The sequence below is a fragment of the Phyllobates terribilis genome, unplaced genomic scaffold (assembly GCF_046119375.1).
Source record: "Phyllobates terribilis strain yellow unplaced genomic scaffold, ASM4611937v1 Scaffold_1__5_contigs__length_1240528914, whole genome shotgun sequence".
Taxonomy (NCBI): domain Eukaryota; kingdom Metazoa; phylum Chordata; class Amphibia; order Anura; family Dendrobatidae; genus Phyllobates; species Phyllobates terribilis.
Window position 1 is genome coordinate 73,020,465 of NW_027362761.1, and position 11,683 is coordinate 73,032,147.

The 11,683-nt window shown below is 39.2% G+C and overlaps 1 protein-coding gene across 2 annotated transcripts in view; it reads left to right on the forward strand.

Annotated features, from left to right (window-relative positions):
* Positions 1-11,355, forward strand: part of TSTD2 (thiosulfate sulfurtransferase like domain containing 2) — a 31,453-nt gene extending 20,098 nt beyond the window's left edge. For both annotated transcript variants that reach the window (XM_073664500.1, XM_073664520.1), the window contains 5 exons: positions 1,628-1,733; positions 2,152-2,267; positions 5,320-5,478; positions 7,006-7,144; positions 9,744-11,355. In XM_073664500.1, the coding sequence (XP_073520601.1) occupies positions 1,628-1,733; positions 2,152-2,267; positions 5,320-5,478; positions 7,006-7,144; positions 9,744-9,973 (750 nt within the window). In that variant the 3' untranslated portion in view covers positions 9,974-11,355. The remainder of the gene's footprint in view (positions 1-1,627; positions 1,734-2,151; positions 2,268-5,319; positions 5,479-7,005; positions 7,145-9,743) is intronic.
* Positions 11,356-11,683: the final 328 nt, after the last annotated feature.

Sequence of the window (11,683 nt, forward strand, 5' to 3'; positions counted from 1 at the left end):
ACATCATGTCTCGCTCCATCCACCAACGTCACGTTGCACCACAGACTGTCCAGGAGTTGGCGGATGCTTTAGTCCAGGTCTGGGAGGAGATCCCACAGGAGACCTTCCGCAACCTCATCAGGAGCATGCCCAGGCGTTGTAGAGAGGTCATACAGGCACGTGGAGACCACACACAATGCTAAGCCTTATTTTGACTTGTTTTAAGGACATTACATCACAGTTGGATCAGCCTGTAGTGTGTTTTTCCACTTTAATTTAGGGGGTAACTCCAAATCCAGGCCTCCATTGGTTAATAAATTTGATTTTCATTGCTGATTTTTGTGTGATTTTGTTGTCAGCACATTCAACTATGTACAGAACAAAGTATTCAATGAGAATATTTCATTCACTCTGATAGATAGAGAGAGATATATATATATATATATATATATATATATATATATATATATATATATCTATCGTCTTTTCACTGGTTAAAAATAAACATATTTGGTACTCTTTGTCTGTAAAGGTTAGGTCTATCAAAATATAAAATCAATAAGCCTGTACGGAAAACGCCACAAAGAGAAAAAAAAATCCAAACTCCATAATTGCGGTTTTTCGGTCACCATGCCTCCCTAAAAAAAATGAAAAAATCCACAGAAAGTGGTCAAAAGGTTGTATCTACTCAAAAATGGTTTTATACGCCAAAATGTTTTTAAGACCGGCAGCTTTATATGCAAAAAAACAAGCCCTTACACAACTCTAACAGCAGAAAAATAGAAAGTTAGGAATCTATGAAAATGGTGACAGGAACATATATATATAATTATTATTATTTTTTTTTTTTTTTACAAACTTTAGAAAAAAAATGTCACCACTTAAATAAAAAATCTATACAAGTTTGGTATAGCCACAATTGTACTCCTAAGGAGAATTTGTGAGTTTAGATCATTCCTAACCTACAATGAACGCCGTTAAAAACAAAACCCAAAAACTACAGCAGAATTGTACTTTTTTCACCAATTCATTGCACCTGTATATTTTTTCAATACATTGTATGGAGAAATGAATGGTTCCATTCAAAACTACAAGTTGTTTCCTCATATGTTTGTCCACAGAAAAGTAAAAAAGTTATGGCTCTTGGAATAAAGGTAGGCATAAAGAAAAATCGCACAGTTGTTAAAGAGGTTGTCCACGACTTTTACATTGATGACCTATCCTTAGGAAAAAGCAGGTACAACCATTTATAAAATTTAAAAAAAAAATCTTTATTCGGTATCCATTAAGAAGTTTCATAACTTCTTAATGGATACCGAATAAAGAAATTTTTATAAGTGGTTGTAGTTGTTCATTTCAACTATATATATCCTTAGGATAGGTCATCAATGTCTGAACAAATGTGTAGTACCCTGCAGCAGCTGCTACAAGTAGACGGAGCAGCTCGGCAAGTGAGTACTTCCGGCCGGCGGCCACCGACACTGATAACAGTTGATCGGCGGGGGTGCTGGGTGTTGGACCCCGGCCAATCAGACATTGATGACCTATCCTAAGGATACGCTATCAATGTAGAAGTAGTGGACAACCTCTTTAAGGATTTAAATGTTTGTCCGAGTTGAAATGTATCAAGACTATGTGGATTTTTCAGAGAAGTGATGGAGGAGCTCACTGTTTTCCCGATCTTCGTGTTGGTGTTTTCCATGAAATTGTGCCAATGGGTGTTGATCCACAGAAAGTTAGTTATAAAGAAACAGGTATGTGAAGAAGTCTATTATGTGATATGTTGGTGTGACCTTGGAGGATAAAATCTTTTGAGTTTATTTACAAAACCACTTAATCCCTGGCATGTGGTATGATTTATTCTAGATTTGACAAGATTATGATGCTATCCTTTAATATTTGGTCTTCACTTCTCTTCTTTTATTTTTTTCTTTCCAAATTTCTAATATATAGAAAATGAAGATAAATGAATGTGAACACATAAGATACAACATATCCGATTATAACAGTTACAATGGGTTATGTGATATAAACCTATATAATAAAGATTTAAATAATCATAACATTTAGTTTTTTCTACCATATCCCTAAATGTAAAACCTTAAAACCGCTGCAGAATACGGCAAGCCTTCAATCTTACTCACTTTACAATTGTTTTTTTCATTACTTTAGCCACACATCTTAACCCAGAGGAATTTCACAAAAGAGTGGAACAGTATTTATCCGTCTCACAAGAAGAAAAGGACACAATTTTATTGGACTGCCGCAATTTTTATGAAAGCAAAATAGTATGTATTTGTAACAATCACAGTGATTTTCCCTGTATATGTCGACGTTGCTGTAAAATGTGAGCAATTCTAAACCATTCATGATTTAAGCTACTGGTGTACACACTGGGCACAAGTATTACAAGTGTAATGCATGGTACACAAATGATTCGGCCAAAAATCAGACGTGGCTCCATTTCTCTGCTTAGACAGTATACTCAGTATCCAGGGCATGTAGGGAGGGGCAGTTTGACAAATATGGCTGTTCGCACATTCCGTATTGTCACCATACATTGGTAGACAAGTGTGAAAGGGATTTTCACCACTTCTGATGTTGATGACACCCCCCAAGGATAAGTCATCAATTTCAATTGGTGCGATTCCGACACCTGTGAACCCCGCTGATGAGCTGTCTGCCGAGACCGGATGTAAACTGTGACTGAGCAGAACATTACTACTCAGGACTAATAGGAGCTGATCTGTTGTACCCAGCAGTGGCCACTAACCAGTGTAACAGAATAGTGGTGTTACACTCTGAGCCCACTTTACATCTGGCCTCTGTCAGTACTGAAGACAACTGATCAGTGGGACTGCCATGTGTTAGGCCCCCACCAATCTGATATTAATGATCTACTTTATCCTGAGGATAGATCATTAATACAATGTGGTGGAAAATCCCTTTATTTAAAAAAAAAAAAAGAAACCGAAGAAAGAGTACATTTCAGAAGACAGTCACAAGTCAGCGATAGCGCTCCAAACAAGATAAAGTGAACATGAAACTTGATTCATGTGACCTGAATCACATGAGCACTGTGGGATGTGTGACCTGTGCTTGTACAATGTGTCGTGCTTACAGAATGTGTGCTTGTGTGATGTGTTCTTATGGAGCATATGCCCTATGCTTGTGCGATGTGTGCATTGTGCTTTTGCAACATGCATAATGTGGTTGTGTGATGTGTGCGCAGTGATTTTCTGATGCATGTACTCTTTGAGAGGAGGGGGCACATACACTATTCTTGCACCGGGGCCCTTTGATCTCATTGTCAGCCCATGATCATTTGCTCAGCATATTAAATGCACATTCACAATCCCTAATGTTAAAGGGGTTTTCTGGGCTTGAGTTAAATTCCTACAGCCACTCTGTGACTGCAGACTGGCGAATCCTGACTGTGTGCATTACGCACACTATCAGGATTCCCCCCAATTGCCAGATCTGGCGAACAGTCACATCCCTGTGATCTGCAGTCACTGCAGCCACTGTTTAGCTTCAGCTCATCAATTTTTCAGCAGAATGGACGTCCTCTCTGACAAAATAGTGAAATCTGTAGCTAAACACTAGACTCTTCCGCTATGGAAGTGAGTATCCATTGTTTTTTATTTTAATTGGAACCCTGAATTGATTAAACAAGAGTTGTCCAGTAGTGAACAATTCCCTTTAAAGAGAGAGTCTCAAGTTATTACATTGCTTTAGTTAATTAAACAGCATAAAAATAGAAAAAGCATGTCAATTGCAAACTTCTTATCTGTTTTCATTCTCTTGCTATGAGAGCTTTTATCTTACATAGTTTGCAGCGTTTTTTCCATGGAGCTTGATCAAGTATGGGCAGTAGTTACATTCCAGGAGAGGTATTAACTTCTAACATCCCAGTTAGCTCTCTCCAGCCCATTTATTTCTATACAGCGGTTAGCTCACTCATCTCCTTGTCCTCCTTCTCAGCCCCTGACAAGGCTCTTATCAGTTGTATATAATCCACAATCCTCTGGCACCTGCATTGGCAGCCAGCATCTGCAGTTTCCAGAGCAATTCTCCTAATCCCAGCTCTCATTTTTGTGAGCCCAGTGCTTGTTGAAATGCAGTGTTATCTCTATATGTAAGTACAATGGTAACAGTGTAGACTCCAGAACAAACACTGACCATTAATGTGTAGTGGGCCAATGAAGCTACTCAGCAGAACTGTCACTCAAGGAGGATTGCCCACCACCCAATCCACCAGGAAATAAGGAGACTGCAGAGCTATGAGCTGGTCAAGAGACAACTTGAGAATACCCCATTAATCTAAAACCCACTGGACAGGACCTGCATGTGGGCTGTTATGTGGATGGTTTCTAGCTCAGTGTAGTAGTTCTGTGTGGAATAGTGGGATGAATGTAAAATGCTGTATATTGCAATTATTCGCTCATAGTAAATGCTGTATATAAATGGCACTGTATGGTTCATACTGCAGGGATGTCTATAATATTGATCTGGAGCTACACGGCCAAAGATGACGTTATTCTGACGTTAGATCCTTCCATAATGTTAGTGAATTTGGTTGCAAGAACATGACACACAAGTTGAAAAAAGCAAACCAAAATAACACCTGGGTTATAACACTTACATTATAGTGCAATGAAGCAGCAGCAGAACTTGATATTTGGATGTAAGATTTGTGACCTAGCGGATCACTCCAGTGTTTGCTGGAGCGAGCCAGAGGTCACTACCGAATGCTAGTCTAGGAGTGCCTCGTTCTGGCTATAATAGACTTGCGTTGGGAGCTTGTGACCGTTACCACTGACTTCTGGTCAGTCACAAGATGGCGACCTGGGATAGTGTTTTGTTTTAGGCTACAGTGGTGACGTCATGACATCTACAGTGTGACCTATCACTGGGATCAGCAGTCTCCTACACATTACAGTAAAGTAGGCCAAACCTGCCAATATTGTCAGTATTGTCCGACAGTTTAATGTGTATGATGCCTCCCAGTTCTCTGGCAACAGATGAAGATTGGTGGCGAGAAGGCTTTTCATCTCTGGGAGATAAGACGCTGTTAAAAAGTCTGAAGGAGGAAAGAGGAGTCTAGAGAGCTCTCTCATAAAGAACGCAGGGGCGCTTGGCCTACCGCTGGCAGACAGCTGTTTGTCAAAGCAGAGTATAACAAAATAAAGCAAAATCCGCAGAGCCTTGCATTGCGCACTGCTATGGTGGGATTCATGTGCAAGGGCTGCGTTTTTGTCTCCGTCCGGCCCCGCTGGTATGTATGAATACCCAATAATACTTTTATCACTGACTCTTATGCCTCGTTTTCCTTTTCAGGGACAGTTCCAGAACTGCCTAGCTCCAGACATCAGAAAATTCAGCTACTTCCCAAACTATGTTGATCAAAATCTGGACTTTTTTAAAGATAAAACTGTGTTAATGTACTGTACCGGAGGAATTCGCTGTGAACGTGGTTCTGCTTATCTCAGGTCAAAGGTGACTTTTTTTATTTATTTTATTTATTTATTTTTTATTATTCTTTCAACTTTTAAGTTTTTATCCAGCTTTTATAATCACTTCTGACTTTGCTGATTCAAAGAAGCACTTCCAATAATGTTTTAATAGCGAAGCCTGTGTTCATGCACATGTAATGTAGTGTAAGGTGTGTTAATATACTTACTGATCGCTGTCTTCCCTGATTTCTAGCGCTGCTCTGGTCCTCTTCTCACTAATGTGACTGCAATTCTGACTCTTCGGATCACACTGGCATTTAAGTGCGAGTTGGAAGTCGCTTTTACAATGTAAGTCTATGGAGTGTCAGAACAAGAATCCCTAGGCTTGCATTATAAAACCCCAGTGTGATCCAGACTCAAAGCTGCAGTCAAGTGAGTGAGAAGAGGACCAGAGCGTTGATCAGGGAAGACTGGGATCAGTAAGTATATTAACACACACTACATTAGACATAATTTACACAAATTTAGCTATAAAAAATGCTTCAATACGATATTATACTATAAAGACAAGGCTGTAAAGGTGCTGTAATACTCATTACATTGATACCTTTGGGGAAGAAATCCACTTTGTTGTTCTTCTGTAATCAACATTTGAAGTTTTCTGCTAATTAGATTTCAGTGCACAGGGGCTCCTCCCTGTCTGTGATTCCCAGACCCTCTGCTGCCTCCGGTCTATGAATGACCTGTCTCCTCTGTTTGAAATCTCAGAGAGGAGAAGATCCAAGGGAATCAGAAACAGTGAGGAGAAGACCCAGGGGGATCACAGACAGGGAGTAGAAGACCCCGTGTACAGTCCAGCCCCTATGCACCGAAATCTAATTACCAGAAAACTTCACATGGTGACTACAGAAAAACAACAAAGTGGATTTCTACACCTAAGGTATCAATGTAATCTCTATTACATCGCCAGTACAGCCATGGCTTTACTTTACAATACAAAATCGTGCTGACAGGTTCTCTTTAATTTAGGACTCAAAAGTAGGACATTCCTCTATGCCAGCTGTTTGGTGTAAAAAATGTCATGCAATGGGTGCAGACATTTTGCATTCTGCACTATCCCATTATTTTCTAAAAGAGCAGATAGGGCTTAGTACAAGGAAAGTGTGTCATCTTGAAGTGTACAGAGAAGTGATAGAAATCTCCCATTGCTAACCTGCTGGGAGACCTTGTAATTCACTATGTTGCTGGAGATCTTAATAGCACCTGGCTGTGCCCCATTTAGAGAATTCACATTACACCTGTATTGTTGATGCCTGAACGGAGGTAGCTGGGGAGTTGGCTTCCCTGAAGACAGTGATTCTAGCACACATTTTACATTAGAAAATTCATTATAATGCCATTCTGGAATTTTAAAGAGGCCCCAAACTGACAGCGACTGGATTTTGCAGCTCATTTATGTTTTTAATTTTATTATTATTATATTATATTGTTCTTTTTTTTTTTTTTTTTAATGCTGCTATTTATTTACAACAGGCTACTTTAAGAAGTATATATCTTTTTTCTATGATAGGCTTTGTGCAAAGAAATATACCAACTTAAGGGAGGCATTCATAAATACCTAGAACAATTCCCAGATGGGTTTTTCCGGGGAAAACTGTTTGTGTTTGATGGACGCTTCACAATATCAAGTAATGATGACATCATATCTAGTAAGTATTAAGCTCTAGTAGACTTTAATCAAAGAGCAGTATATATAGGGTTTATGGCAATTACGGCAATGAGACAGAACAAGTTTCCTGATCATTTACATCATATGGGTAAAATTCATTATCTTATCATATTTCATCAAATTGCAGCATTTTTTCAATATTTTTATCCAGCTGGCTTCTTTCCAGATTTGGCTTTGTAATGGGAAAAACAAGACGTCTCATTCACATGTATATAGACTATCTTTCTTATTTTAGGAAACATTGGAGAATAGGTAGCTACAGACTTATCAAGCGCCATTTTATTTCCAAGGATTGGATAACACAAAATACAGCCTATCTGATCTATTTTTGATGAATTTCTGAAATTAGAGAACATTTGAGCAATCACTCCAGGCATGAGTATGGGGGTGAATCCTACCAAAATTGTGATGCTATGACAGAACTACATAAAAATGTAATCAGGGCTAGCTTTAAGTACAAACTACATGTAAGTTTTAAGAATAGATTAATTCTTTCTAAGAAAGTTGCTAAAGATTCCATTCTTTTAGAATTCTCTGATAAGCCATCATTGTTAAGTTTTCAAAATTAATATTTTTTTAGATTTGATATATTTTGATTTTAGTAACAGATATTTATGGCATAGCACAGGATATACCATCATTGTCAGATAGCTGTGGGTCCCACCTCTTGCCCCGATTCCTATTCCCCAACACATACCAACTAAGATGGAGAAGATAACTAGCTGTGACATCTCACAGGGTCGTGTCTCTCGTCCATGCTGGAGCACTTCAAATGAACAAATCCTAAGAAAATCTAAAACCACAATGATCTAGAAAGTCAGGAACTTTATTAGCACAATTTATTAATATCGCATGTTTGGTAGCTGCTGACATGTTTTGAGATTATTGCAAGCTCTCAATCATTGCTTGGCCAACAGTGAACAAAAAGGATTTTAGCTGTAGTCACATGTTGTTTCTGCCAAAATGCATTTTCTTTGCAGTGATGTTCAAAATTGCAATAAAATTACATTGTTTTTACTGTAATTTCTTCAGAACCAGATTTCCAAGTATCATGGCAAAAACAATGCATTTGTGCTGTGACTTCAGAAAATTGCAGTGACAATTCACACTGCAGCTGCAATGTGGCTGTAACGTGTGACCTCAGCCTTAAAATACACTAACAATTAGGCCATATTCACACATCCGTGTATTGCAGTCCAAGTACAGACGGTGATTCATGGACCTGCTGCAGGTTTTCTGAGAATGGCGTTCCATCTATATCCGGGATGTCAAACTCAAATACACAGAGGGCCAAAATTAAAAACTTGGACAACCTTGGTATTTATTAAAAAAAAACGTCTACAATTGAGAAAGTTTTTACTTATCAAATATAAAGATGAAACTTTTCATATGGAAACAGTCATAAAGGGGTTGTCAACAAACAAAGTAAATTTTAACTAATAGATCTTATAATAAAATTAGCACTTAATCACAAATGGGGCATACTGGAATAATATAATATGTTACATAAGAGCATAAAAAAGAACATACTTCTCCATACATAATAATGGCCCCCACATATTTCTCCATACAGAATAAGGGCCCCCACATAGTTCTCCATACGGTATAATGGCCCCCACATAGTTCTCCATACAGTATAATGGCCCCCACATAGTTCTCCATACAGTATAATGGCCCCCACATAGTTCTCCATACAGTATAATGGCCCCCACATAGTTCTCCATACAGTATAATGGCCCCCACATAGTTCTCCATACAGTATAATGGCCCCCACATAATCCTCCATACAGTATAATGGCCCCCACATAGTTCTCCATACAGAATAATGGCCCCCACATAGTTCTCCATACAGTATAATGGCCCCCACATAATCCTCCATACAGTATAATGGCCCCCACATAGTTCTCCATACAGAATAATGGCCCCCACATAGTTCTCCATACAGAATAATGGCCCCCACATACATAATCCCTGGTGTGGCGGGCCAAATATAATCACCCTGAGGGAGAGATTTGGTCCACGGGCCAGAGTTTTACATGTGGGATCTACATGGAGAAGCTGCTGGGTTTCTGAGCTTTTTCCATCTACACAGGCAGGACCGCTGAGCTAACTGTTTGGCTGCGGTGCTGTAGATGTGAGGTCAGCGCTGCAGCCAATATCAGACATCAGAAGGAGCAGTGGAGACTCAGCGCTGGACCCTGGGAAGGTGAGTAAAGCACAGTTTATTTTTTAACAAACTGCATCGGGAGACCATGATTTTGAAAAATGCGACTACCCCATTGATTTTATAACTAGTTGAAGGTTTCCGAATTGTGTGTGATTTTTTTTTTTTGTTTTTAAATCCTGTTTGTTGATGGCCTAGCTATCAGGTATGCGTTTTTATAAATCATGCCAATAAAGCTTCTGCCTTTTATAGGTCGCTACACTAATTAGTTTATTCTGCACATCCCAGGGGTAGGTATCTCATCTATCGGTCATTTATGCCATATCCGGTGGAGTTGGAATATCCCATCAAAATAATGCTATATCTCATTTGTATTATTCCTTTGTCAATCTTCTTTGTCCTTTTGTTTCCTTAGCCTGTCGTTACTGTGGCATTGCATGGGACCAGTACAAGTTATGTTCCACTCCTCGGTGCTGCCAGCTGGTCCTGACATGTCTGACGTGCCATGAAGAAGGCCTTACAGCATGCTGTGCTACCTGTCAAGAAAAAGGGCTCACAACACAGACTGGTTTATGCCAACAACAATTTAAAGAAGAATGTGAATGTACAGAAATGAGACCCAAGATTCCAATAGAAAAGGTCTGACTGGTTATCTTTAATTACTGGGTTTTCAGGGCAATCTACAGAACTACAGAGACTCATTTATTCTTCTACTGTGGCTAGAAGTGATTCTCCATCACATACATGGTGACAAACCTTTTAAAAAAAAACAAATATGATTTGTTGACCTACTTAATTAAAGTCCTGGGGAAAGTTAAAAATGAATGAAAAAAGTGCTTTTACAAGTTTGTACAATTTTCTGAATATTTAGGGTGTATCAACAATCTCCTATTTAATATGTTTAACAAGCCATAATCAAATAATATGATAAACACATTTCTTTCATAATGTAATAATCTAACAATGCATTACATTCATCATAAATAGTAATGGATCTGTTCGGTAACAAGTTGGTGCCGCTATACTCAGGACAGCATATAATGTGTATAAATATAATGATGGCGCCAGGTTTTCTTTTCATTTTACCAAAAAAAGATGTAATTGCTGCAGTTCTTTGTTGGATCCCATGAGATCAGGCAGAAAGAAAACTTGTGTGAGTGGTACTGAGTGATGACAGCCTGAAACATGGCCATTTAATTTCACCAGCAAATAACGGGGGCGGTAAAGGACTGAATCTAGAATATGCATGTCTTTAATACAGACAGAAATATACAGAATGTCACCACCAACATCGATTTGATTGCACCTTTTCCATAATCAGAGCTCTTTTCTATGATCTGATTAAATATAATAAACACAATAAAGCTCAGGTTGTAGCTGACTGTGAACATGTAATGTTTCCTGTATGACCATTAAATAACACAGGACTCCATTTACTCAAATGAAAATATTATGGTTTGCAGAGAAAGTTTGTATCCTTAGTGATAACATGCATTAAAGTTTTTTAAAAATTCTGTTGGAAATATTGCTTTTCTGCAAATGGCAATGGCATGTCAGTCTTATTCTAGAAAAATGCTGTATCTGTGAAGGGCTGTAGTTTATCATAATCATACCATTATATTTATTAAAATGGAGCAGCTACAGTTATGTCCAGAAGTATTTGGGCAGTGACCAAATCTTCATGTTAATTGGACAAATTAACTTTATCATAAATAAAATGTTCATTTTTAATACTTTGTAGAGAATCCTTTGCAGGCAATGACTGCCTGAAGTCTGGAAGCCATGGACATCACGAAACGCTGGGTTTCCTCCTTTTGTGATGCTTTGCCAGGCCTTAACTGCAGCTGAATTCAGTTGTTGCTTGTTTGTGGATCTTTCTGCCTTATAGGGGTTGTCCGGTCTAAAACGAAAAGTCTGCAGGCACTCTGTGACTGCAGGTTTGTGAACCCTCCCAGCGCACGCACTTTCGCTTTGAGGATTCGCTGTTGTCTGCCCTGGAAACGGTGGTCAAGTATGCAATATTGATGCTCCCAGGCAGAGCCCATCTAGTGGGCACGGCCTTACTCAATACACTTTTCATTTTAAGCAGGACAACCCCTTTTAAAGCGGTTGTCCGGTCAAAAGTGATAAATCTGCAGTCACTCTGTGTGACTGCAGACTTATGAATCCCCTCAGCGCACGCACTCCGCGGGGATTCACCGGTTTCAGACACGGTAACAGAGGGTATGTATGAGTTATACATACCCCCCGCCAGTCGGTGCCACCTCGCTCCATACACTTGTATAGAGCGAGGCCACGCCCCGTCTAGTGATGCAGATGGCCAGTTGGCGTGTCCGACTAGAAGGCGCGGCCACG